Source organism: Apteryx mantelli, chromosome 26, assembly GCF_036417845.1.
Source record: "Apteryx mantelli isolate bAptMan1 chromosome 26, bAptMan1.hap1, whole genome shotgun sequence".
In the NCBI taxonomy this organism is placed as follows: domain Eukaryota; kingdom Metazoa; phylum Chordata; class Aves; order Apterygiformes; family Apterygidae; genus Apteryx; species Apteryx mantelli.
This window is the reverse complement of record NC_090003.1, coordinates 4,895,291-4,921,898: the sequence shown is the minus strand read 5'-3', so window position 1 is coordinate 4,921,898 and position 26,608 is coordinate 4,895,291. Positions and strand designations below refer to the sequence as shown.

Sequence of the window (26,608 nt, the reverse complement as noted above, 5' to 3'; positions counted from 1 at the left end):
TGCGCTCCCGCCCCGCGGCCCGGACACGTGCGCGGCGGCGGCGGCGGCGGCGGCGGGGGCTGCGCGGGGCGGGGCGGCGGCGGCGGCGGGAGCGGGAGCGGGGGGGCCCTGCGGGCGCCGCAGGCGTCTCGCCCGCGCGGCGGCGGGGTTATTCCGGGTGAGGGAGGAAGCCGCAGCCGGCGGCGCCGCCATCGCCAGCGGCCGCCCCGGCCCCGAGGAGGAGCCGCGCACCTGCCCGCCCCCGCCGGCGGCTCCGGCTCCGGCGCCAGCGCAGCGCAGCGGCGCCCGCAGCATCGCCGCGCCGAGCCGTGAGTAGCCGGGCGCGGCCCCGCGGAGGCGCAGGGCGGGAGGGCGGGCGGGCGGCTCGGGGCAGCCCGGGGCCCCGCGGGCTCCGTCCGGGCGGGGCAGCCGCAGCGGGCTCCCGGGGGGCCGGAGAGCGGGCAGCCTCCCCGCGCCGCCGGGCTGCCGGGGAGCGGGGGCATCGGCTGCCGAGCGGGGCCGTGCGCGGCCGGCCTCGGCAGCAGCCGCCCCCCGGCTGCGGGGGACGCCCGGGATGAGTTTTGGCTGTGGCTCGCCGGCAGCGCCCCTGCCCTGCTGCTGGGTGCGCCCTTCCCCTGCGAGCAAGTTTGCGTGCCGGCTTAAGATGCAGTGTGTCTTTGCAAACAACTGATCTCCTTCCCGAACAGCTGCCTCTGCTGTTTGTTTTCTGTATCTCAGCATCCCTGCGTAGCTGAGGCTGTCAGCATTTCTGCTCGAAACGTGTTCCCTTTCCCCAGCCTCTGCCAAGTCATGGAGTGATCCCTTCAGCTAAGGAAAAAAGCTGCAGCTTGGAGCTGTGCGAGATCCTGGGGCCCAGAGCGTAGCTGCGTGGAGGTTCTCCTCCCGTATGGAGTTGCGTTTCTGTTAAACCTTGCTGGAAGCAAACGGGCTATTTGGTATTGTGTGCTGTGTGGGAGTTGAAGGGCAAAGGGAGAAATGTCACCTGGACTTTTCTGGTCACTCGGGGAGGCTTTCGTGGCTGCTGCAGTGACCGTTAGGGCAGAGAGCACGCCTCTAGCTCCAGGCTCTCCGACTGTGGAGGTGGTCCTCGGGAGCAAGCAGGCCAATGCAGGCACCTGGCTTTGCTTTTTTGGCTGAGTAAACACCTCCCGCTCCAAGGAGTGTCAGCCCTGGGATCTCGGCTCCGCCACGGCAAGGAAGGAATGCAGCGGGCGGGGGGCTGCCCTGCTCTTTGAGAGTGGGTGCACATCCACTGACGGACAGGGCTTTTGTGCCAAGTTAGGAGAGTGCGGAAATGGTGGTAAGGCAGCTCTCTGTTACCTTGGGTGGCGGCTGTCCAGTGAAGGCCATCTGGGGGCACTTGCCATTGCTGGAGACCATGAGGAGGGAGGTTAGTTCAGGAGTGATTTGGCAACATGTGGTTTTACATGTACTTTCAATTCTGACAGTCTCCAAGTGCACTAAACTGATGTAGGTGACTTGTCGTGTCCTGCAATGGGGCACAGCTGAAACGAGTTCCAAAGAGCTACCTCCTGGTTTCAGGACTGATGGTCATGAGGCATGAGCTGCATGTGACGATGGGGAGAGGGGTAAGAACCTTGCGGTAGACTTGTGATGCCTGTGTGTCAAGCAATCACCTCTGTGCGATCTCTCCCCTCTACACCCAAAGTTTCTCTCCTGATCCATGAGCATCCGGTGGAGATATCTTCTTCAACATAGCAGTGACTGAGACTCTTAGGGACCATAGGTGTAAAGATCTGAGTTTCCTTCCTGAGAAATGACTGATTCATGGATTTGAGCAAATAGCGTCTAATTCAGACCAGGCAAGGAGCTGGCAAGGGTCCACTCTCTTGGACCTCTTGCTTGTTTGTCTAGGATCTAAATGGAGTTGCTCTGTAGCATCTGGGGTAGCAAGGATGGTCCCTTATACTTCCTACCAGTTAAGGCCGGCTTGGTGAGGGTGGCAATGAAACCTCTTTGCTGTATCAGCCCATCTGCTGGCTGTCCAACCTTGCTCTCATGAGAATCAGTCTGGAGCGGCACATGGAAATTAAGGCAGGCCTTCTCTGAATCCTGGAAATCTACTGGAGAGACTGTTCTGGGTTTGGGCCTTGCTTTGGTGCGTTCAGGCTCAGCAAGTCAGAAATGGAGCAGCCACACTGAAGTCGTGGTGCTGGTTCTGCGTTGTTTCAGGTCCTAGTAACTTGTCTCCGAACCTTTAGATAAGCTGGTCTTGGTCAGTCAGAGAGTTTCCCCTTTCTGTTTGGCCTCTTAGAACTGGCTGCAAATGCTGCTGCCTTTTCTAAAGGATGTGACTCCTCATGGACAGGAGTTGGAGCTTCCTCAGCTGAAATTCCCAGGGTTTGGGACCCACCGCCCTTGGCAGGTCCCCAACATGCCAGCAAACTCAAAGGCGTAGTGTCACGTGCTCCTCATAGCTTAGCTTTCGTGTATGTGACCTTTGCTGCCTGCAAGAGGATGTGAGAGGACTCTCTTAATTGTTTCCTGGCTTGAAAATAAGCTCCAGTGCTCCATGAAGTGATGCATTGAGCTTGCTCAGAAGAGGGAATGCAGATCTACTTACATGGTCCTGTATGTCTGCATTGCCAACCCCCATGATGACTGAGGCCAGTAGGAGGCTTTGCAAGCTGTCTGTAGACGTGCTGGGGGCCGTGCAGTCTCTGCTAAAGGGATGAGGCCAGGCTGCAGCCGCTGACTGTACGATCTGGCGTATTACCTGTGCTTGGACTGGGCTGAACTCCTGCACTCTCCCTTGCCCTGCAGAAGACAACATTCACTTAGCACAGGGTACAGCTGAGTGAGCTTGGCCTTTGCCTTCGGTGGGCTTTAGCTGTGCATGGTGAGGGACTGTATATAACTCACTGCCGAGAGTCCAGAGGCATCTGTTTGCACCAGCTTCCCTTCTTTGGCCAGGAAATGCTACTGAACCCTTGCGCTGACCATGAAGGTTTGAAAGCTCTGTGCAGTTTGTGGTAAATGGTCCAGGACTCAGGGAGGGCTTCCATGATGGATGGTCTGTCACAGTGTCCTGGGTAAATGTTTTCTAGTTTTGGAGTGGCTCAGGTGAAGAGATTTGGCCTCTGGCCAGGCGTGGTTCAATAGGAGATGTGGCTCCATATCACAGGCTCACTAGGATCCCAGTGCTGGCCGTTCTCCTTGCATAACTTGGTTCTGTTTTCCTGCATCCCCAGGCTGCTTTCATCACTCTCCAATTCTGTTTTAGGCTGAATGTCCTCTCTCACAAAAGGCTGCCTGGGAGGAAGCACTGCGCTGTGAACAGAACCTCAGCTCTGAGCAGGGAAAAGAGGGCTCTAGAGGGCTCTCAGGAACATGACCTCCTGTTTCATGCAGTCATTCATAAGCGGTGCTTTACAGAGCATTGACAGCAGCATTGTTCCCTGGCTTGACTGTCTGTAAAAGATTCACTCACCCAGTTGCAGCCAGGAGACCAGAGCGCTTTTTCTTTTTTTTTTCTACTCTACTGCTATAGGCACTAGGCCACGTTGCCTTACTTCATATAGGCACCTTTCTCTTTAGAAGCCAAGTGATAAGTCATGTGGAGTCTCATCGTATTCATCACTTTCTTCTGAAGTCAGGACATTGCTGAGTAGTAACGACCCATTCTGTACTGGTCCACTGCCACCTATTGCAAGACACCATCACCCTGCACAGCAGGCAAGTAAAATGCACTATCCCTGTTTGAGCGGCTGCTGACAAAGGATTTTGCAGCTCCTGAGCAAGTCTGGGAGCCAGGAATATTGAGTTCCTCTGATATGGGCTACCTCCAAGTGACTTTGAGCATTCTAGTCTTTTCTCTGTTTACCTGTCTGAAAAATGAATTGAGGATGGAGATGTCTGTCACAGAGGAGGCTAGAGGGAGATCAGGACTACCGCAGTGATGGATAGTACAGCTGAAACTGCAAACTATCACTCTTTACTGACTGCAGAGGAGACTTGCTTGATGCCTGTCTGTAGAAGCTTGATACTGCCTGTGCCATAAAGTAGCACTGGACATGACAGTATTTTGGTTCCAGTGTCTGCTGGTGGACACTGGGAAGGGGGAGTTAAGGCATGACCAACGTCTCTGGTCCTTGGCAGAGGCAAAGGTCTCCTTTTGATTTGATTTTGGTGTACTTTGTGTTGAACTGTAGGAACTGCCCTCTGATCCTGGTGCGGCTGGAGACCTGCACATTTTGCTGAGTATCTCAAGGCATCTTTACAGCCTGGGAATTGAGCAGTCCCAAATGTATTGAGGTACTGACCTTTACAACCAATTATTTAATATGACCCAAATGTTAGCACAGACTCCTCTAAATCCATCAGGCATGTAGTCCTGCTTGGAGCTGCTGTGATCCCCTGTGTGCAGAACACTGAAGGTGAAAGCTGAATTTGCAGATGTCTGTAGGAAGAGTTGCTGCCTGTGTGAAGTGTGCATGACAGAGGAAGAAGAGTGTGTAGCCAGGTTGGCACTAAGCCAGCCAGGCTAGAGCCCTTTATCTCTTCAAGGTATGGGAATGTCCTGGTGCAGGCGTTGAGGTTCTGCCTTGTACTCCATCCTCTCTGAGCAAAGGCACTTTTGAGCATGAGCTGGGCTAACTGAGAGCAACTTCATGCTGAGTTTCCAAACAAAACTGCCCAAGAGTAATGGGGAGACAGGCTTTGATGAGAAAAGACCTCCAGCCTTCTGTGTGCTCCAGAACCTATTGATTACAACTCACTGAGCTGCTGAAAGACACTGACTAGATCAACATGCTGAATGTTCTTCCTTGCCTTAAGCCAGCACTGTCTCTCTGCTATAGAGCTGGCAATTGTGTGCAGTTTTCCCCTGTCCTCCCCACCCCCTTGCCAAGGCTCCACATCCTCCCTGGCAGCTTGTCACTCCTCTGCAGATGTCTAGACAGGAGGATTCAGTGCGTGTCAGTTATGCCTAATTCATTAAAAAAGAAAAAAACAAAAAAACCTACTGAGAGCTGGGGTTTCTCAGCCCTGCAGTCTCAGCTCTGTCTGTGGTGCCCCATGCTGCTTTGAGGCTAGCTGAGAGTAGATTAATCCCACTGATCGGCAGGCATGGCACAAGCCGTGCTCCCCTGTCCACAGCACAGGGCTTTGGGGAATAGAAGGTAGACTTGTGGTCAAGGGGAGTGTGGGGGAACCAGGTGCTGCAACTAATCCTTTAGTGGGAGCTCTGCACGTCCTTGGGGTAGAAATGAGAGGAGAGGAGTGTGGAGGGAGGTATCTAGGGTTCAGATGCATGCTTGTAATGGCCATCTATCCTTGCAGCTCTCGAGGGCTGTGTGTTCTTGATGCACTCGTGTCCTCTACCATATTCATCAGGAGCTGGCGGAGGGGTGCTAGGTGTCCAAGTCTTCAACCTTGGCTGTCTGAGGCTGCCAACTTCCTACTCCTACTGTCCCTCCTGACACCTCTGAAGGCAGAGCTGGTGCCAGGAATGCCAGCTCCTTTTGCCCCGGGCCACATTAAAGTCATATTTGAGTCAATATTTGCTCTCCTTGCCTCTCTGTAGGTGCAGCTGTAAATAAGCCAGTGCACTAGCAGTGACTGGATCTGCAGGTTGAAGCAGCTTGTTCACTTGCTTTCCTATCCTGCTGTTTGGCTGCGTTGCCTTGCATCTAGCTGTGATGAGCAGAAGAAATCAAAGGCCTCTTGCAGCACAGGGCGTACTTTGGAGGATGTGAAGCTGGTGGTGCAGCAAGAAAGGGAATGGTGTTTGTAATCCCCCAGGAGGAGTCCTGATCTAGTAGGTCCCTTTGCTTCCTCTCATTTACTTGCTTTGGCTCTTCTAGACTGAATACATGATTATTCTTGTATAAAGACTGAATACGAGCTACTGCATACCAACAGTGTCTGTTTGAATTTACCTGGATGCAGGTAACGTGTTTGAGAAGGAGCTGAAGTCCTAAATGTGGTATTGAAGGGACAAAGTTTTCTGTCTGTATCAGTGATGTTAGCAGGACAGGCCCTGACATGGACAGCTGCCTAGATTTAGTGCCTGCTTTGCATCTGAGCCCTGGGTATATAGCACTGTGTAACTTCCAAGCCTGTTCAATTGTGTTTATTGTGGGGAAGGGAGTGGGAAAGATAGGAATGCAATATATTTTATAATGGCCAGTGCCAGGCCCTCTGAAAGAAGCAAGAATTTGGGATATCCCAGATTTGAGGTGTAAGGGGAGGTGCTGTATGTCTGCTGTAGCTTGTGAAACAGCTCTGGTGTCTTGGAAATGCCTACTGCAAGAGGATTACTGATGCAAAAATACTGTAAGTCATTTGGTAGTTTAATAGTTTCCCCTTAGGTGCGGGCTTCAGGGCAGTGGACAGGGTTCAGCGAAAAGGGATAGCTCAGCCTGGTGGTGTCCTACACGCAAGTTAATGTGACCTCCCCAAAAGCAAAAAGGAAGGTGAAAAGTTGCAGGCCTGCAGTGTATCAGTTAGATCTCTGGATGTTGGCGTAAGCCGTATTAGTGGTCTTGCTTTGCAACAGCACGACAGCAGCTATTGTTACTGTCAGCTCAGCTGTTCGTGTGTTGAATGGAAGGAACGTTCCTCAGGAACACAGGAGCACATCTTGCCCCCAGCCCTGCTCCAAAGAGGAAGGAAGCTGCCTGTGGTTGTGCAACACACGCACAGCTAAGCAGGGGCTTGGATGTGTCCCCTTAGCCAGCCCCCAGTCTAACTGTTCCCTGAGCTTTAATGCATAGTGTGTATTTCAGTTCTTCAGGGGAACACTGAATTGCAGGAGGCTGCTGACTAGGAAACTGTGACACCTCTGAGGGGTTAAAAATAAGAATTCTGGTTTCTGGTGTAGGGGAGATGGAAATGCACTTGGAAGCGCTGACTTCTGCCTGTGAGTCCACTGTCAAGCTCCCTTTCCCCGAGATGCGAGGTCCATGCTGTTGCTGTGCTGTAGGGTGGGTTTTGCTGTGCTGTTGAGGGTGCTGCTTTGGCTCCACAACTCAGAATAGAAATCTGAACCTGCTGGGCACAACAGAAGTGGTGCTGCTAGCAGCCCCTTCTTGCCCAGGGGCAGAGTCAGAGGAGTTCTGCGGCAAACGAGGATTTCTGCTTAGTGTTTCCATCTCCCAGGTACAACCAAGACCAGTCCACTGAAAGGGAAGCTGGCAGCATGGTGCCACCTTATTGATCTAGTTTGTGCTGCCTTCAGTTCCAGCGCAAGGAGCCATGTTCCTCCTTGAGTGTTAGTGCCATGACGCACTAGGGTAGAGGTGGGTTGCAGAAAGGACTTAGGGGTTAAACTGAAGGTCTAATTCCAGATCCTCTGTGGCAGATGCAGCACTGCCCCCAAAACACAGCTGTATAGCTGATCTACCAGAAAAGAGGCACTGAGATATCAATACAGGAAGAGGCACACAAGGAAGCAACAGATTTAAGGAATGACTGTATGTCATACCTTGGAGTAGGGAATGTCACCTTCTCCTCAGCAGAGACTGTCCCCCAACATCTGGCCAGCTACGCAGGATGTGTCATTGTGGTCTCCTACTCTGGTGGGCACAAAATCTCCATCCAGGATTGTCAACAAAAACCCATTCTCCAAGGTCTTCCTGGGAAAAGGGCAAGCTCTGAACCTTTCCCTGGAGGATCCTCTGTTCCTTGTTTATTGCTCAGAGCATTTCCTTTCACTCTCGGCAAAATATGTTTTTTTGTGCAAAGAGAACAGACCTCCCTTTGGGCAGGGATCATTTGCATTAATTAACAGAGCTGTTATGCATGACCATGCTCTGTCGCATAGGAGCCAAACAAACGCCTTCTTTTTTTTGTCATAACCTAAGAGTTATTATAAGTCAGCCACTGCATCCATTATAGCTGATGCATAACACGTGCATTCACACTGCTGCATGCTCCACAAAAACGGGCTTGTGCTTACTTCCCCCCACTGGGGCTCTGGACACTGCTTTACTGTCTCCTGTGGTCCAGGCACTTTTCCCCATTAATTATATCTTAGCAGGGCTCATAGACCTTCATTTCCTGGGAATGAAGTTTCAAAAGGAAATGAGGAATTTTTAGTCCTGCCAGTGAGGCTGAGAGTTCAGGCAGCGGGATCAGCACAAGCAGCAGTGGGGTGTGCTTTCCCTTTTTGCTGACTGATTATATTCTGACCAGTTAAGGCCGAAGAGCTCTAATGGGGGCAAGTTAATTCAGAGCTGGGGGTGTGCGTGTGCGTGGTGCAAGGGAGGAGGGCTAAGAAGTGGGACTGAAGGGGCTGTACCTGCTGCGAGCCTCAGGCCAGACCCATGCCAGTCCTCACCGCCCTTTGGGAAGGTGTTCTTTTCCCAAGGTGACTAGCGGGTGGGTGAGCCCTGCAGGGGAGGGATTGCCAAAGCCCTAGTGTGGCTGTAGCAAACAAACATCAAACAAAGTTGCTTCAGGCTGCCTGCCTGTGGGTCAGGTCAGCCGTGATGGGAGAAGTGTCCTGCTGGCAAGGCTGGAAACGTAAACTCAGCGGTGACAAGAGAAGCTATCTGGGTCACCAGAAAAATGGCAGAGCTGGATGCCTGTCTTTTCCCATCCTTGTGATGGGTGGATATTGCACGGTGCCCACACTGCAGTGTTTTCTAGTGGTGCTGTGGGTGAGACAGAATAGCGTGTGCTGGATGCACGTGGGGAACTGCTCCAGGACCTCCTCTGCACCCACCGAGCTGTAGGACGCGGCTCCTGGGAGGGGAGCAGGGGGATCGGCTGCCAGCAGGGAGGGTGCTTGCTTTAGTAGCTCTTCAGAGCTTGGAGTTGTCATCACGTAAGACAGTTGTGGTTTGTGTTTCTCTGTCTGTTTAAATGCGAGTGCTGAGCCTTGAGCAGTGCTCCCAGGTGAAGGTCTGCTTGCTGGAGGGCCCGGCTGTCTGGCGTAGCAAGGCTCCTCTGGGTTTCTCAGTCTTTGTCGGTCATGTCTGTGAGTGCTGGCGTGTGTGGCCTACAGGGAGGGAGAAAGGCTCTGTAGGAACTGTGTTTCCCTGTCTAAATCCTAAGGGAGGAGGGTACGGGGAAGGGAGGGACTGTCCCTTGGTGTGGGATGCTCTTGGGAACCTCGTGTCAGTGCAGTGGCTGGAATGGCATCTCCCTTTGCAGAGCAAGCAGGAGTGACGCAGCTGGGTTGTATGGCTTGGGGTGCTGTGCAGAGCAGTGTGGGCTTGGGAGGCGCTGGGGATGTTTCAGGCGAGCTCTTCTGAGGCTCTGTGAGGTGCCCGCTTTCCCTCCCTGGTGGCAGCAGGGTGTGTGTGAGAAGGGAGTGAAGAGTGGCTGGCCTCTACCTCTTGGCTGTGGGGCTCATTGCAAGGAAAGATAATGTCATCCTTGTCACTCTCTGCGTTGGTACTTGCCCAAAGCTGTGCAGTGACTCAGTGGCAGGGCTGGGAAGAGAGCCCAGGACTCCCGACCCTCTTTGGAAATGTGCTTGATTGCTGTAGCTGATGCATTGGCATCACAGTAACCTTCAGTGTCTTGTGCCCTCCGTGTCTCTCCCCTCACTGCCAGGGCTGATGAGTTGTGTGGTATCCACAAAGGCGAACCTTTCATCACAAGTCTCTGTGAGCACAGTGAGAAACAATCCCATCGTCTCCCTACTTATCTGTCTTGTCCTGCATCGTCCCAGTTATGTTCTCCCACTGCTGCTGAGCCTGGAGCTCCCATCCCTTGCTAGCAATGCTCAGGAGGGGCCACGGGAGTGCTCTCAATTAGAGCTCTGACGTGACTGAAATACCGATGGGGAGAAGTATGCCCAGTAGCATATTAAAAAGGTAAACCAGCTCGAGCAGGTCAGGAAAACCCTCAGGCTTGCAGCTAGGGATGGAAATAAAGGAGTGTGAGCAAAGCCCATTCTCAGGCACTAAACCAGGCCTGGGAAATGAGCTCTTGAGCCCAGGTAGAGATGCTAATAATTATAAACTGCCTTCATGCAGGCATCTCTCACATGACACTGTCTGCAGATGTTAACTAATGTGCCTAGGGTGTCCTAGGAATGTTGCAGCTTTCTGAAAAGCTCAGTTGAGGTATATGGGAGAAGACCAGTTAACTCATGGGATCTTCCTTTCAAGGGCACAATAGTTTCCCGCTCCCATCGCTGGAAAGCGTCAACAGCCTTTGCTCTTGTGCCCGTGAGTCTTCCCCACTGACAGCGAGATGAGGGGGAATCTCACGTTATGCTTGATGATGCAAATAGAAGAGGGCATTGCAGGCCTCTCTCCTGTTTAGGAAAGATGTTTATTCATCTTTTTCCCTCCCCCAGACTCTACTATGTGATACAAGTGCTATTTAAAAATGAGTAGATGGCTGCATTCATGCTGAGTAGGCTCGGCACGGTGGGTTTCTATTTTTAGGCTCAGCACGGCTGGCGACGTGTAGGTGTTGTGAGGAACGCAGAGGCTGAGGGGATTCTCTCGCTGCAGGGATGCGGGGGCAGGCGCTTAGAGTGCAGCACACTGACTCTTTTTTCTTTTTTTTTTCTCTTTAAGCTGCTTTTTTTTCCTGCTCCCTCCCCCTTCTTCCTCCTGCTGCTCACTCATTCTCTCTTCACTCCTCCACCTTTCCTTTGGGTGCTGCTAGCAGGAAGACTGTCAAATGCTTTTCAAAACACAGTGAGCAGCTTAGATGCACATGGCATGGAAAGAGAAAACGTGTTTGCACAACAAATGCCCTTGCACAACTGGTCCAGTTTATACCCCTGTTCCCCTCCCTGGACTCTGCTCTGTGGAAGGACTGTCCCACTGTGTTCAGCTGTGTGTGTTTGTGTGCGTGTGCGTGTATGCAGACTGAGTTCTACACCAGGTCCCAGCCACCCACTCAGTGCCCCTCTGTTGTCTGCCCCTCATGTTAGTCTTGTAAAGCAAAAAACACTTGAAATTCAAAGTTATCTCTCGAAAGGGCGGCCAGGGTCTCAGCTGGAGCTGGTTCCAAGAAGATATAGATCTCTGCTTTGCCCAAACTGCCTGTTGGGTTAGTGCAGGAGTCTGCAAAGCTGGAGCAGAACTGTTTGGTGAAGCTTTGGGTTTTGGGTGAGGTTGGACATGCTTGATTAGAGAACACAGGAGGGAAGGGAAGATCGGGATGTTAAAGTGTGTGTTCTGTTTCCTAACTGACCATCTGAAAATCCTCAACCTTTGCCAGGAAAGAGGCCTGAAATGTAAAATGTCATGGAGAGTCAAACACCAGGTCTGCAGAGTTCTGGACTGGGACTATCCGGCTCTGCTATGGTTGCCTTTGCCCTCTGACCCATCCTCCTGAATTGTATGGGCACAGGAAAGGCGGCAGCTCTCTGGCCTAAATCTCAGAAGGCAGGTGCATTATGAATCTTCTAGCATCTTCTGGGAGCTGGAAGGGAACAGCCAACGCTCAAAAAAATGTGGTCTGTAACATCACTCTTACATCTTAAAATACGGGATTCCCTGGTTATTTTTTGTTTAGGCTAATGAGGATTGTCATGTTTGCTGTCCCTAGTGATTTATTTAAGCTGTGTTTGATCGATGCACATCTGGCATGCCCTGGTGATACTACTAAGGTCAGTGCTTCTGCTGATGTTGCATGGATATGCACAATGTTAGGCTGATCTGGAGAAAGTGCAACTTCAGGGAAAACCACTGTGAGCACGTATGTTGTACAGCAGTATCATTCTGAAGGCAGGGGGGTGTTGATCCAGCGATAAACACAGCGGGGAAGCAGTAAGTGTCAGCACTAGACACACGCTAGTGAAGACCCTCAGCATCACTTGGTGTCACTCACATTCTTCCAGAGACTGTCCCCTCCCCAAAGCCATTGCTAGATTATGAGCAGGATGATGTTTCCCTGGCAGGGGCCTGTAAGAGAGAAGCTGTTCTTATTCAGGGGCTTTAAGCAGTGGCAAACATACTTGGGGCCATTGGAAGAGTCTTGAGCTGGAGTTATTCCTGCCCTGGTTAATGCTTTGTTTTTCCCCCACATCAGTGACGCTGAGAAGGGAGAGCCCACTGCCTGCCCACCTGTGGCCATGGAAGGTGGCGTGCAGCTCCTCAACCGTGACGGCCACAGCATTTCCCACAACTCCAAGCGGCACTACCATGACGCCTTTGTGTGCATGAACCGCATGCGGCAGCGGGGGCTGCTCTGCGACATCGTGCTCCATGTGGGTACCAAGGAGATCAAGGCCCACAAGGTGGTGCTGGCGTCCTGCAGCCCGTACTTCCACGCCATGTTCACAAGCAAGTAGTGTCCTTTCTTCCCCCTGGCCAGGGTCTTCCCACTCTTAAACCCTCTCTTCCCTGCAAACCTTTTCCCTTTCTCTCCTGTTCCCTATTCCTACTGCCCTACCCTATGGAAGTATTGTGCCTGTCTGCCATCTCTATGGGCAAGTGTAATAACATTCCTCATTTGAGTCCCTTCCATGAAGCCCTTTGCTCGTAACCACCTGCACAGGTGTCTTGATGTCCATCCTGCAGACATGGACCCCTGCTCCTTGCTGAGACGTAGGTGGGAGACCTTCCTTGGCTGTAATGCTGGGCTGTGGAGGAGGATGTGGCCTGTTCTAAGCACAGCTGAGGCTTCCTGCGGGTGAGCAGTCCTGCTGTGGGGCTTCATTCATGTCTTGTATCTGTGTTGCCCCAGATGAGATGAGTGAGAGCCGCCAGACCCATGTGACGCTGCACGATATTGACCCACAGGCTTTGGAGCAGCTGGTGCAATACGCTTACACAGCCGAGATTGTGGTGGGCGAGGGGAATGTGCAGGTAGGAGCCCCCCCCAAATCTCTCTTCCCCACAAAGCCGTTCTGTACAAGACTCATCCCCTGGGGGCTCCCTCTGCTCCGGACTTTCAGCTGTCATTCTGTGATGACACATGTGTCTAGCAGTGGTCAGGGAGTTTATTTGCTTCCCCAAGTCCAGGGATGTGGCTCCTGCAACTGCTGTAGTTGGGAACAGCTGCTCCAAGCACTCTGCGATGGCCGAGTCTAATCCTGGGCATCTGCAGTTCTTCTGCTGTTTTCCTGGCCTTATGTGGGGGGGGTATGGATGTCTCTCCTAACTCTTTTTAAGCTTAGTCCTGTTGGAAGCAAAGAGTGTTTTGTCCTTTATGTGCTTGTTTGCATGAAGGTGCTCAGTAAGCCTGTTCTGCTGTTGACTTGCAGTGGGATCAAGTTGAAAGTGGTGTTTTTTGCTCTGGAAATTCCCCCTTTCCCTGTCCTTTTCCACTGCCAGACTCTCCTTCCTGCTGCCAGCCTGCTTCAACTCAATGGTGTGCGGGATGCTTGCTGCAAGTTCCTACTCAGCCAGCTCGACCCATCCAACTGCCTAGGCATCCGGGGTTTTGCTGACACACACTCCTGCAGTGACCTCCTCAAGTCTGCACACAAGTATGTCCTCCAACACTTCGTGGAGGTGTCCAAGACAGAGGAGTTCATGTTGCTGCCTCTTAAACAGGTAAGGCACCTGATGGGAGTGTGAAGGTCTGGCTTTGGCAAGGCTTTTCTTGCTCTGTCCTGAAAGGAGCAGTCTGCATGTCAAGAGCCCCAGGAACATGCACTGAAGGTACAGAGTTTGGCAGGAAGACTGTACCCAGGTGCTGTGGTTTTGTTCCCTCTGTGCTGTCAGGCAGAGAGCTTAATCCCCTGTGTAAGAGGGATGGGAGTGTAGCAGGGAGAATTATTGCTGTCATTGGTGCCTGCCACATGAGTTCTGAGCATACTGCCCTCTCCCTAGGAGAGTACAGGCTGAGGAGCAAGCTGCCAGACAGCTGGCAGGTTCACCTCTGTTCTGCAGGCAGGCTTGGCTGCGCTGGGCATGTAGCTGTGATGTTTAATTCAAAGCTCAGCTAATGTTTCCGACTGCCCTTCATGTGTGCCAATATGGCCCCTGGCTCAGCGCTGCCTGCAGGGAGATGCGCTACAGCCTGGCCAGCAGGTGCTCCGACCTGTCCAGCCCATGCTCTGCATCACCGAGCTCTGTGTGGTCCCTCATCGGGATACAGACACTTCCCCTCATCCTTTCTTGGGGCAGTTGGGTGTGTGGCAGAGAGAGGTGGGTATGTGTCCCCACCTGCTCCATCACTGCTGTCCTCGGCAGGCGAAGCCAGTATACTGGGAACAGCCTAGGCCCCTGGTTCCATCCCATGAAATATTGAAGTGAGATGCTAGCATGTAAGCCCAGTCATCTGCCTCATCTCACTGATGTTTATTGGAAGTGTCAGCGTCGCAGCAGCTTCTGACAAAGAAGCAGGGGAGTGAACTAAGAGCAACAATCCAGGGCAGAGCTGTATCCATACTGGTGCTGTCAGGAGAGGAGAAGCACAGCTCTTCCTGCCTAGTACGGGGGACCTAACTGCCCTTTGGCTCCTTTTGTGTCCAGTGAGAGAGAAGAGCTGTACACCTCTCAGCCAACAGCATTTACAGAAGATGGGCTGCTTGCTTCTGCCAGTGCTGTTCTGTTGAACCAGGTACTCAGGTGTGTGTGAATGTGCCCTTTGCTCCCAAACTGTGCCAGGTGACATTTGCCCTTTCCATCTCCCTCTGCAGGTGCTGGACCTCATTTCTAGTGACAGCCTCAATGTGCCATCGGAAGAGGAAGTGTATCGGGCTGTGCTCAGCTGGGTCAAACATGATGTGGACAGCAGAAGGCAGCATGTCCCCAGGGTGAGCCTGCTGGGGAAGAGGGTGGCCTGGTTCCACCCCACCAGCTCTGAGTGTCTGGTCTGGGTGGATACAGGGCTGAAGGAAGGTGCACTGTGGCCGGAGGAGGGGACAGCTGGTCCCTGCCATGTCATATCCAGTCCAGGCATAGGTGGGGGCATTGCTGAGAGAGTTCAGTTCTCCACAGTGTCCAGGGTGAAGTCCAAGTTAGAGACATATCCAACAGAGACAGCCTGTCTGACCCCTGGTAGCTCAGGCACACAGAGCTGTCACCCTCACTGAGACTCCCCAAGGAGGGTGTGGACAGCAAGGGAGGTCAGCCTTTCCTGCAGACTTCCTGAGCTTTCACATGCATCCTCAAATGCCAGATGTTTGAATGGAGGCTTCTTCTAATTCACACTCTTGTCTCCATGCATCTGCACCTCAGAGCATGGGTCTCTGAGCCTCCTGCCTGCCAAAGATCCAACTGGAAAAGACTTGGTTAAGCCCTTTCCTGCAAGGATGCTTGTGTGGGCCTGCTCCAGTGTGGGGCTGCCAGTGCCCAGGCATCCTGTGGGCACCCCCTCGCGGGTGCAGCCTCACGCTGCCATTGAGGCTGTCCGTGCCCAGCGGAAACCTAGGGAAGTGCACCCTGTTCACTGGCATCTCTCTGCTCTCTGTGTGTAGGGAGGCAGGAGGGCAGGAACACTGGGAGGAAGCATCCTGTGATGTCCACCAGAAGGCTGGGACTCAGATGGGGCAGGATGAAGTAGACTCTGTCCAGGGTTTCCCATGGGCTTCCAGTTACCCCAGAGCCCAACCCTGGAGAAAGTCTGCCACCACTTTTGCTGATTGTGTGCACTCAAACATCCCTCCTGTGAGCCATGCAGGCAACATGGGACATGGGCTCTACAGGGTAGAGGAGGGTGGTGTCTGGGTGCATGCTGCCCCCTGATGACCACTGTTGGTAGCCCAAGCTGGGAAGCTGAGCAGTTGTTGAGGTAGTAATATAAGTGCTGGAAGAGGATGTGGACACAGGTAGAGGGTCAGGCAGAATCTGGAGGTGGCAGCGGGATGCGTCACTGCCAGGCTGAGGGCTCCTGGCTCTGCAGAGATGTTAAGGCTGAATTGCTGGATGTGCTTTGGTGCCCTTTGCCATCAGCTGCCTGTCCTGCCAAACAAGCAGGATGACATCTTCAGGTGGAGTCAGCCTCAACAGGGTTCCCAGGGCTTGTAGGGAGATGCAGGGCCTGCACTGTGCAAAACCCTTTCTGCCCTGCTAATGGGGCATGGCTCCTCTCCCCTCAGCTCATGAAGTGCGTGCGACTGCCCTTGCTGAGCCGGGACTTCCTCATGAGCAACGTGGACACAGAGTTGCTGGTGCGGCACCACTCGGAGTGCAAGGACCTGTTGATTGAAGCCCTCAAATATCACCTCATGCCAGAGCAGAGAGGAGTCCTTAGCAACAGCAGGACGAGGCCACGGCGCTGCGAGGGGGCCAGCACTGTTCTCTTTGCTGTGGGTAAGGCAGTGCTGGGGAGAGGACGGTCCCCCCCGCTCACTCACGTGCATGCGCACTGCTTCCCAGGGCCTCTGGATTGTCATTTGCTCTGTTTGCTGTCCCATGTGCAGGTGGGGGGAGCCTATTCGCCATCCACGGGGACTGTGAGGCTTATGACACGCGGACGGACCGGTGGCACATGGTGGCCTCCATGTCGATTCGCAGGGCCAGAGTGGGCGTTGCTGCCATTGGGAACAAGCTGTATGCTGTGGGCGGGTAAGGAGGGTGTGGGACCTGTGTGCAGAGAGCTGGCACAGCTGCCTGCGATGGCCTTTAAACAAAGCCGGGAGTGAGAAAGGCACAAGGCCGCTCTGGTAGCAAAGAGAGACAACAGAACCACCCAGGGCCAGTCTCTTGATGGAGAGGTCAGACATCTCTGGGTTGCTAACAGCAGAAGGAAAAGCAGCTGAAAACTGCTTCCCTGCCCCAGCTGTTCAGAGCACTGAGTTTGCCCACTCTGTTTGGAGGTGTCTACATCCTAGACACCCATCATTTCTTCCTATTTGCCCCAGCCCTATGTTGCAGGCTGTTAAGAGCCTGCTGATCCCCAGCCCACCTCTGATCCAGTGTGCAGGGTCCTCTGAGACACGCTTTCCTTGCAGACACACAGGAAAGCTCACTTAAGAGGTCTGCACTTTCTGCACGTGCTTTTGGTGTACCCAGCCTTAGAGGAAGCTGGGCTCAGAGGAGAGGGACAGTGATAGAGACCCAAGCCAGGCTGTGCCTGCCTGGCCCTTGGTCTACTCCTGAGCTCTGGGACTGGCTCACAGCCCCACCTGCAATCCGAGCTCCCCAGCTTTTACATGTTTTTCCTTTTTCTCCCTGCAGTTATGATGGGACATCTGACTTGGCCACAGTGGAGTCCTATGACCCTGTCACCAACTCCTGGCAGCCTGAGGTCTCCATGGGCACCAGGAGGAGCTGCCTGGGTGTAGCAGCACTTCATGGGCTCCTCTACGCCGCTGGGGGGTATGATGGGGCCTCGTGCCTGAACAGGTAGGGATTGCCTTGCTACAGGCTCCTCCACTGCTCTTACGTGCACTGTCCTTGGTGCGGGGTGCCTGGGGAGTGCACGAGGCCTGCTCCTGGCAGATGGACTGGCCCCAGAACAGATTTATTGCAATCCAGCTCTCTGTCTTCCCCATCCCGGGTAGGAGCCCAGTGTCTTTGGCCTAGGCAAAGTTTCTTTTTGGGGAAAAAATATTTCGTAGCCATCTGTCACAATAAAACATGTCCCTCGTCAGCTCCTTCCTCTGTTTCCCCTCTCTGTAGCAGCTTCCTTGGGAGCTGCTCACGAGGACCTATGTCAAAGGGCTTTGACCTGGGCTTTGCTAGTGTCACACCGTATGTTCCTCTGTCCCTGCCTGCTGCAGTGCAGAGCGATACGACCCTCTGACAGGCACTTGGACATCCATCGCTGCCATGAGCACCAGGAGACGCTATGTCCGTGTAGCAACGCTAGGTGGGTGAAGGCATGAGGACCTGACTGACTTCTGTGCTGACCATCTCTTGCATTTCTAGTGGTGCCTTTTGATGTTTTTCTGTTCCAGTTCCTGCCCCTTCCTTCTCAGATTCCCTAGCTCAGGGTCTGGGTAGCCCAGCCATCCCTCTGCCATGTCCTGACATACTCCCTGCCCTTGCCTTCCTCCTCAGCCTCCCTAACAGGTTTCATCACATTCTGGAGGCAACTCCCCAGGGGACCCAATGCCCCACCACCTGTTCATCAGCTCCTCTGTGCTCCTTTCTACATTGGAGCAAGAGGACTGGCTGCAGACGATGTCCCATCCCTGGAAGCGAAGAGAAAACCTTGTTACTCCTCTGTTGTGAAAGGGTCCTTTTGTTGATAATCCAAGTAATTGTGCAGAGTCAAAACTGCCGTATGTGGGGTGTCACAGCATTAGGTGCAATGCTGTGATGTCTCCTGACCCTGCTGGATGAGTTCTGTCCTTAAGGAGGACGCAGTGTGACAACTGGCCACTTCATTGTCCAGTGCAGATACGGGGTTAATGCAAGTACCACTCCCCACCCCATCTGGTGCTGGACCTCTGTGGGGTGCCAGAGTAGCACGCTGCTCCCCCCAGCCCATGCCTTGCTGATGCTGTGTGGTGTCCCTGGGGTGCCTCTCCCCTGCCCTGGTCTCTGGTTTCAGCTCTCAGTGCTGACTTAGAGGTTCCTTCTCCTCCATCGCCAACTCACACTCTCTGCCTGCCATGGCCCTATTGGCCTTCCCTTGCCTCTCCTGCTAAAAATAACCTACTGCTCAGGCGGGGAGTACTTGCAGCATCCGTATTGAGGAAGTTGGGAAGCAGCAGGTGGACAAGCTCTCTGGGAACCTTGCAGCATGGCAGAGGAATTGCCTGATGAATATTTCGCAATACTCTGTGCTGCAATGGGGAGGGAGAGCTGTGGGAGCCATGCTGAGAGCAGCTGGGTTGTCTGGGAAGTGGGAGGCACTGTGGTTCAGCTGATAGCACCTGGGACCCCATGCAAGAGCTGTGGGAGGCTGTGCTGACGCTGGGGCTGTGCTTACTGACTAACTGTATATGCGATTGCCTTTGCAGATGGCAACCTCTATGCTGTTGGGGGATACGACAGCTCATCCCACTTAGCCACGGTAGAAAAGTATGAGCCCCAGGTAAATGCAAGATAAAGCATGCCTACTAACCCTTTTTCCCTCTCCCCTTCTGATGGGTGCCTGAAAGGGTCCTGCAGAAAGCTGAGGGCCACACCAGGATGCTAAAGAAATTAATGCACAGTGAGAGAGAGAAGCTATGCATGTTCTCTTAACAAACAGCCACCGTGCCTTAAGATGTGACCACTTCCTGGCAAAATATTGCAGTGGCAGTGGAGCAGAAGTTGTGCCCACACAAGCCTGTGCAACATAGGCATGCCTGCCTCCTTCGTGACTTAAGCCAGCACATGTGACTATGAGAGGGAAGTGACTGTCAGCCTTTGCCCTTCTGCAGAAGCCGAGCAGCAGCAGGTGCAATCCAGAGCAAAATGAGCCAAAATTCATCCATGCAGGCCCTGAAATCGTCTCTCTATCCCTGTTCTCTGTAGGTCAGCTTGAGTTCTCTAGGAAGAACAGTTCTTGGTTGTGCAATGAGCTATGTCCCAGCCTCTAGAAGAGATCTTTGCTGCATGCCCATCCAGAGCAGTTAGCTGTGATTGCAGCAGGCTGGGGATGTGTGCTGGGTCTGGGGTCTTGCAGCTCTGTTAGAGGAGGCTGGGTTGCTGCAAAGAGATCAAAGAGAAAGTCTTGGAGATTTTCCATGAGCTGAAAAGCCACAGCCATGACTTGTACAGATCTGAAATAGATACAGCTCAGCTCTGTGACTGGGCTGGGGTTCAGCTGTAATGTGACTGGCAGCCTGGTACAAAGGTCTCTGTGCTTAGGCCCCTGGGATGGCAGGAGTTCTGCCAGCTGAGGCTGTGCTTTCCTGAGCCTGTCGGCAGAGGTCTCTTCTGGAACATGCGGTTCTTCCTGTGGGAGATTTTTTCACCTGCAAACTCTGATTTTTGGTTTAGTTTAAAGACCTTCTGGAGCCACAGAAGTGAGGGTGTCCCAGAATTCCATGTTCTCAGGCCTCAGAGGCACTTATCTGGAAGTGGGAAGGAAAACCTGTCCTGTGGGAATTTGTGACTAGTGATACTTTGTGTGCACTCCTGTACTTTGGCAGGAACAAAGCCATGCAGCAGAGTTCTCCTCCCTCTGTTGCCTCACGACATTGTGATCTCTCAAAAAAATTTTTTTTCTGTGGGATGAGAGAAGGCTTACAATTACCAACACGCTGTTGCTGTTGGCGCAGGCAGGATGCTGTTGTCTGACTGCAGCTGAGCTGGATAGCCGGGTTGCCCCTGTGTGTGTGTGACTGAGAAGCCAGATAGCAGTGCTGCAATCCATTTAGCTGATGCCCTAGTCTGTGCTAGCAATTAATTGCCTCTGCTACAAGTAGCACTTTTCTGAGGGTTGCTCCTTCCTTGCCCAATGCCCCTGACCCTGCAGGTGAAGGGAAAGAACTGGGGTCCCTGAAAAAGCCTTTTTGGGGGAGGACCAGTGTGTCAGGAGCTGAGTTGCTAGAGCAGGCTTGGCATCACAGGACTCGACTGGCAGGGGCAAGTGGAAAGTGACTTGTATGTGTTGCTCACAAATTTACCATGCTTCTTCCCAGATCAACACCTGGACACCCATTGCCAACATGTTAAGTCGCCGGAGCAGTGCGGGAGTGGCTGTGCTGGAGGGGATGCTCTACGTGGCTGGCGGCAATGATGGGACCAGCTGCCTTAACTCTGTTGAGCGCTACAACCCCAAAACCAACACATGGGAGAGCGTGGCACCCATGAATATCCGTAGGTAAGCAACTCTGCCCCGACCCCTCCTGAGCTGCTGGGGAGCCTGAGCCACTGCAGTCAGGAACGGTGAACCCATCTCACTGAGAGCCTTGCCTTACTGTGGCACTGCAAACAGGAAAGTGCAGACATGCCCCAGGGGCTGGCTAGCCCTGCAGCTGGCTGGCTCTGTGCTGCCTGCACAAAGGCAACACGCGCTCCCTGCTGCACTGTGAGGGACTGGTATGTGTGTGCCAGCAGGGCAGATGAGGGACATTCTGCAGCAGATGTTGTCTACAGAGGGGTTTGTCCTCAGCACTCTGTGTGGCTGTAAAGGACCAGGCAGTATAGCTGGCTGAGGCCAAGTAGATGTTTCTTGGCTGAGGAAAGCTTTGTGCTTGGAAGTCCAAGGATTTTAGACTACTAGGGCTTGTTATTTAGAAGTAATGCTTCTCTAGTTGAAGGGGGTATCAGAGATGAGGAGAAAGACTTGAAGCTCTATTTTGAGCTTTGCTGCTGACTTTTGCTGTTTGAGCCTGGGCAGTTCAGTTTCACTGGGCATTTGTGAGGCTGGGCACTTCCTTTTGGGGGGTGGCAGACTCTGGCCAGTCCATCTGAGGCGCTGAGCTCCCCTCCACCCTACGTACACTGCATTTGGCCCTCACATCCCTGTGGTCTCTGCATGGTCCTTCCAGGAGCACCCACGACCTGGTGGCCATGGACGGGTGGCTGTACGCAGTGGGTGGCAATGATGGGAGCTCCAGCCTGAATTCCATCGAGAAGTACAACCCCCGCACCAACAAGTGGGTGGCAGCCTCGTGCATGTTCACACGGCGGAGCAGCGTGGGGGTGGCTGTGCTGGAGCTGCTCAACTTCCCTCCCCCTTCTTCGCCCACCCTATCTGTGTCCTCAACGAGTCTTTGACAAAGAATCAGGGCCTACCTTACCTCAAGGGGACAGGGGCGCTTGGCGGAGTGCCAGACCAGCACGGCCTGCCTCGCGGGGCAGCCGGTCACTGTAGGAGGGAAGCAAAGGTACCGGCTGCTGCCTCCAACCTCAGCACTCCTGTGAGCCCTGCGGGGCCATCCCCGCTCTTGGTGCACACAGCGGTTCAGCAGGACAACGGTGGTTAGAAATGTGCTTCCTCTACGAGGGCCCTTCTCCCAACTGATGGGGAGAGGGGGTGCCCTCAGCTCCGTTCGGACTCTTCTCACCGCTCACCCAAAAGGTGTATATTTTCTTTGGGGAGGGGAAACTTTACCATTGCTGCTTCTTGGATTAACATTATCCAGCCGGTGCCACACATATGAGCACAGCCAGCCTCAGAGGCTTCCAGGAGTCCTGCAGGGTGGCCGAGGTGGACGGCACTCCTCCCAAGGACATGGCTGAATGTATAACCGCTCCTCTGAATGTCACTGTAGCCAAACTCTTTACCAAGTCTATTGTGCACTGTTAAAGACTCTGAGACCACTGCATGGTTCTCAATGGTGTCTAACTGATGCCTTAAAATAAACAAACAAAAGAAGCCCAACTAAGGGATGGGGCCTGGAGGAGGCAAGGTATGGAGATAAAGCTGGATGCAGCATTGTGAACCCTCCATTTCCATAGCTGGCTGGTCCCACCTCATTCACTGAGATCCCAACTGACCATTGCTGTGGGGAGTGCCCAGCCAGGCGGATGGGTTGAATGAACTTATTCGCATCCACACCATTGCTCTCCGAGGTTCAGCGACTGTGCGGGTGTCTGCTGTCTGCACGTGGTTCTGGTTCACAGTTTGATGGGGAACAGATTGGCCAGTTTGCTGTTTCCCTCTGCAAAGCAGATTCTGGGCTTATGGAAAGGTCTTGGTTCTTAAAGAACAGTCCAGCCTTGTAAATGAGGAGGGTTTCCTGGCGTTATTTGCTTTATTTTCTGCCTTTTTTTATTTGAATGCAAATTTTTTAAATTTTATTGACTTAACAGCCCTTTATTTTTACACTCTCCTGGTATTCCCTATCCCATCTGCACTTAAGGCAGCAAAAGGGTACAATTATTTTTTTAATTGTCAATGAGATGACGGCTGTGCTCTGGAAGGCGTTCTCTGTAGATGCGTGGGTGCGCGTGCATGTGTGAGATACCCTGTGTACAGTGAAAAGAGCATGAAAGGGACCATTTGCAATTAGCAACTTCCTGGCAATTAAGCAGCCACTTAAATTAACTAAAGGTTGAATAAATTAGAATTGTAATCACAGGCCTGTGCTTCTAGACCCACCTGTGCCATGAAACCTTTTGGGTGGTGGCTTCGGAAGTTTTTAAAGTGTATGCTGTAGAGTGTGTGTATGTGTGTATGAGCCTTGAACTAAGAAAGATTATCAGGTGTTCTCCCCATCATAGAGGAATGAGTCACCTCGATAGTGTTCAAATTTGGCATTGGAAATATGGTATTAACTGAAGACCTTTTTCTAATTTATTCCTTTATCCTTTTTCCTCTACTTCTTCCCCTTTCCTACTTACAGTGCTTAGATTTCACTTGTGATGGTTTTTGTTGGTTTAAATTTTTTAAAGTGGTTAGAGATTTTTTTTCCCTCTTTTTTTGGGGGGGGGCAAAAGGAGAGTTGGAGGAGAGATGGGGACTCCCCAACTTAAGAGAGTTTCTACTGCAATCTGATTTCTCCTGGACAGGTGCCCACCATGTTTTATAAGCCCACTTACAGTGCCTGAAGTTGGACACCTGAAATTACCAGCTGCTTCTGAAAAATCTAGGCTGCTTCTCCCCAGCCTCTCTCCAAAGATGAAGTCTGGACTTTCAGGCTGTGGAGAATTTCTTTGGCTTTTAGAACAGACTTCAAATCTGCTTTTAGTTCCCATCTCACTTGCCAAGCCTTTGACACAGTCACAGCTCAGCAGCTCTCCCGTTCCTCTATATTGCAGAGGACACCCTGTGAATGTCCAGGCTCTGATCATGCAAGTTGCCTCTTGGTGAACATGGCAGTAGGGCTGCCATAAATAGGTCACACAAATCTGCTTGGTTCAAAGAAACTATGAAATCCGTGAAGTGTGCTCTGTTTCTCATGTGTGTGTGTGTGCGTGCGCACATGTGAGAGATGTCCATCCTTTTCTTCCCAGGGTTTTAGTCTTCTGCTGGATTCATATCAACCGGTATATTCAAGGTGCCCCTGGCTCTGGGGTCCTCTCTGAAGGGGGACCAGCCTGAAAGTCATGGGCCTGTCAGCAGTGAACGGTGCTGGCTGCTGGGACTTGGCCTGGCATGCTGGGGCTTCTACTGAGGCCTCTGTAAGGCAAGGGGATGGAATAAGGACAGGAGAGACCAGCCACCCCACTGAAGGCAGCACCATGCGATAAGGAAGGGCAATGCAGGGGCCGGAAGGGAACTGCTGAGGAGAGAAACAGGACTGAGCTGAAACAAGGAATGAGTTTTTGGAGCAGTGGCTCAGCTTCTTACCAGCTGGTGCTACTGCTGCTGTAGCATGAGCAGTGCTACTGCCTTACAGAGGTGACAGGCAGACAAAAGCAGAGGAGAAGAGAGCAGTGTAACTGGCTGAGGAGAACATTTGTGCTGTGTCCCCTTGGCCCCGGCTGTAATCTTAGACAACTTTATAAATGGCGTGCAATGCTGTTCTGCCTCTTGAGGGAGCAGATAAACAGGCAGTGTGACTTCTGTTGCCCACTGGTTGGGTCCCGAGCAATATTCACCACTGAGCCTGTTCTGCAGAAGCCTGGGGAGGAGGGATCCTTTTGTGGCTCTGATGTACTAACTATGCAGGTGCTTACTGCTTTCCTGTAATGGAAAAAAAAGGAAAGAAAAGGGGAAATAGATCCCCAGCAGCTTGTGGGGGTCCAGAGCACCCCAAACCACACTGTGTGGACACAAGGTGTCAGCATCTGCCCTGGGAGGAGATCCCAGGGATGGAATTGCTTCTGGTGCTGCAAATCCCTTGCTGAGGCGATGGCCTTGGAGAGGGGTGTGCGTCTGTGTGTGTGTCTGTGTGTGTGTAGTACCCTATCTGAGGAGGGGAGGAGGACTGTCAACTGTCTGTGGTTTCTCAGCCGGTTTTAGTTAGTGGTGTCTTGCCCAAAATATCACTCGTACAATTTTCTGTGTAAGCTGTTCCAGCTAAGGAGCGTCCCTAAGCAGGTGATGGCTCCAGGCTGTGTGTGTTGCCATGTTTCACCCAGGGATCCTGGTGTCAGTCTGCAGTGAGATGGCAAGGCTAAGCAGGAGCTCTTGCCCTGTCCTGGGGGAGAGGTTTGCTTGGTCTTGCTGGTAGGCAGACCTGGTCTGCTCCATGTCAAACTGTCGTTGTTTTGATTTCTCTGTAAGTTATCTGACTTATTTATGTGCAACTCTGTTTCTCTGAATTTTTTGCACTATGTGGGACTGGGGAGGGGATACAAGCAATACAAGCCAATGTGTACAATAAAGATGTTTTCTTGAATCCCAGATCCTGCCCTGTGCGTCCTTCCTTTCTCTTCCCTGGCTCTGCTCCCAAGAAGGCATGCAGCTGTTCTTTTTACTGCTCTGTGTGGAGGTGGAGAAGGAGCCCCCAGGCAAAGGATGTGCATGGCGGGCTGCTGTGTGTCTGTGTCCAAGCAGCCACTGAATAAGTCTCATCTCTCTGGGTGCAGCTGCTCTGGGCTTCGGGGTATGTGCACGGAGCAGGGACCCATGTCCGTCTGGGACAGGCCTCACTGGACTGGCCCTGCAGTTGTGGGTGTTAGCACAGGAGGCTGGAGGAGGCAAGGGCCAGCTTTAAAGGAACTGCTGTTTTGGGGAACCTGAGGTGAGTCAAAAAGAGCAGCTCCCAATTCAGCCCTGGTTCCTCTAGGCCCTGGTGCCACGCTCAGCAGCTTTGTGCCGGCTGCCTGGCCAAAGAGGTTGCTCTCCTGTGCACAAGGTGTTTTATGCTCCCGGAGAGGGTGCTGTGCTTGAGCCATCTTCAGCTCTCCCCTGCTCTGTTGTAACCCTGCAGAAGGAAAGAGCAAGACAATGATGCTGATGGTATAGGAGGCCGCTGGGCAAGACCAGCTTGAAACATAGGGGCTTTAGAGGCAGACTGATACCTCTCCCTACCTTTAAAATCTGGTTAAGCAGTTTGGACTCCCTGGGTGTCCCAATCTCCACTGCTGTTGACAGCCTTCCCCTGCCTTGGAAATGAAATCCAGATGAGAAACATCCTCCTTTACCTCCAGCTGTCACATGCATCTTGCCTGGAGGCAGGAGTAGCAAGCTGGTCCCGTGCAGCAGCAGGGAAGGCTCTGCAGCAGTCAGATCTGCCTTCACCAGCTGCTGCCAGTCACTGCTGCCTGTGGGGAAAATACTAAGCTCATTTCACGGTAGTGGGGGGTGCAGAGGGCAAAAAGGGCAAGGAGAAGCTGCATGACAAGGGGTACAAACATGTGGTGGGGACTGAAAGGGAACTTTCCCTTGCATGTGTGCTAGTACCTTGCAGTAACACCCTGATGCTATATAATAGTCATGCCAGACCCAGCTGTTACCCTGCCACGTCCTCTTTCTCACTGCTCTCCAGGTTCTTGCTTCTGTCTCAGGTTTCTATAAATAACTACCACACTGTAAAAGCCCAACTCCTTCCCCTCCAGTTCAGGCACTCCTGCTCCTGGAAGCAGAGCAGTGGGGGTGTGGGGGAGCAGTTTGCCCTGCCAGCCTGCGTGCGCAGTGAGCCAAAGAGTGGGGGCTGTCCTCCCCTGCAGGTCATGCCTGGCCCCGCCAGCCTGTTAGTGGTGGTCGTTGGTGTCCCAGTGAGCAAGAGGATGCGTATTTGCAGGACCGACAAAAATAGCAGGAGAGAGGTAGTAAGCTGTAAAGCTTTACTTGGAGCTGTAAAGTTTTACTTGGAACAGACATGTTGGAGAATCAGCACATTTCTGGTCACATGGCTCTTAAGGGGAATGATCCTTTTCCTGAAAAAGTAACAATTGTTGCTGTTTGCTGTCGTTTTTGGTCTCTCTCAGGAGGCACTGGGACATGTCTTTGCTGTTGGAGAGTTGCTTTGCAGTCCTGCACAGAGACACCAGAGTTTGGGGAATTATCCAGCTATAAAAATTATGGTATTTTGGATAGGGCTTCTCTGGAAGGGTAT

The 26,608-nt window shown here is 52.8% G+C and overlaps 1 protein-coding gene across 1 annotated transcript; it reads left to right on the top strand.

Moving 5' to 3' along the window:
- Positions 1-207: 207 nt before the first annotated feature.
- KLHL17 (kelch like family member 17) lies at positions 208-24,944 on the top strand. Its single transcript, XM_067310997.1, has 12 exons — positions 208-308; positions 11,968-12,221; positions 12,625-12,746; positions 13,215-13,436; positions 14,528-14,644; positions 15,929-16,142; positions 16,253-16,397; positions 17,010-17,177; positions 17,555-17,643; positions 18,743-18,816; positions 20,354-20,535; positions 21,206-24,944. The coding sequence occupies exons 2-12, from the start codon at positions 12,011-12,013 to the stop codon at positions 21,432-21,434; spliced, it is 1,773 nt and encodes a 590-aa protein (XP_067167098.1). The 5' UTR covers positions 208-308; positions 11,968-12,010; the 3' UTR covers positions 21,435-24,944.
- Positions 24,945-26,608: the final 1,664 nt, after the last annotated feature.

Coding starts and splice junctions, on each gene's coding strand:
- KLHL17 (XM_067310997.1), top strand. CDS start 12,011: ATGGAAGGTGGCGTGCAGCTCCTCAACCGTGACGGCCACAGCATTTCC. Junction 14,645..15,928: donor GAAGGCAGCATGTCCCCAGG/GTGAGCCTGCTG, acceptor CTCTCCCCTCAG/CTCATGAAGTGCGTGCGACT. Junction 20,536..21,205: donor GCACCCATGAATATCCGTAG/GTAAGCAACTCT, acceptor TGGTCCTTCCAG/GAGCACCCACGACCTGGTGG.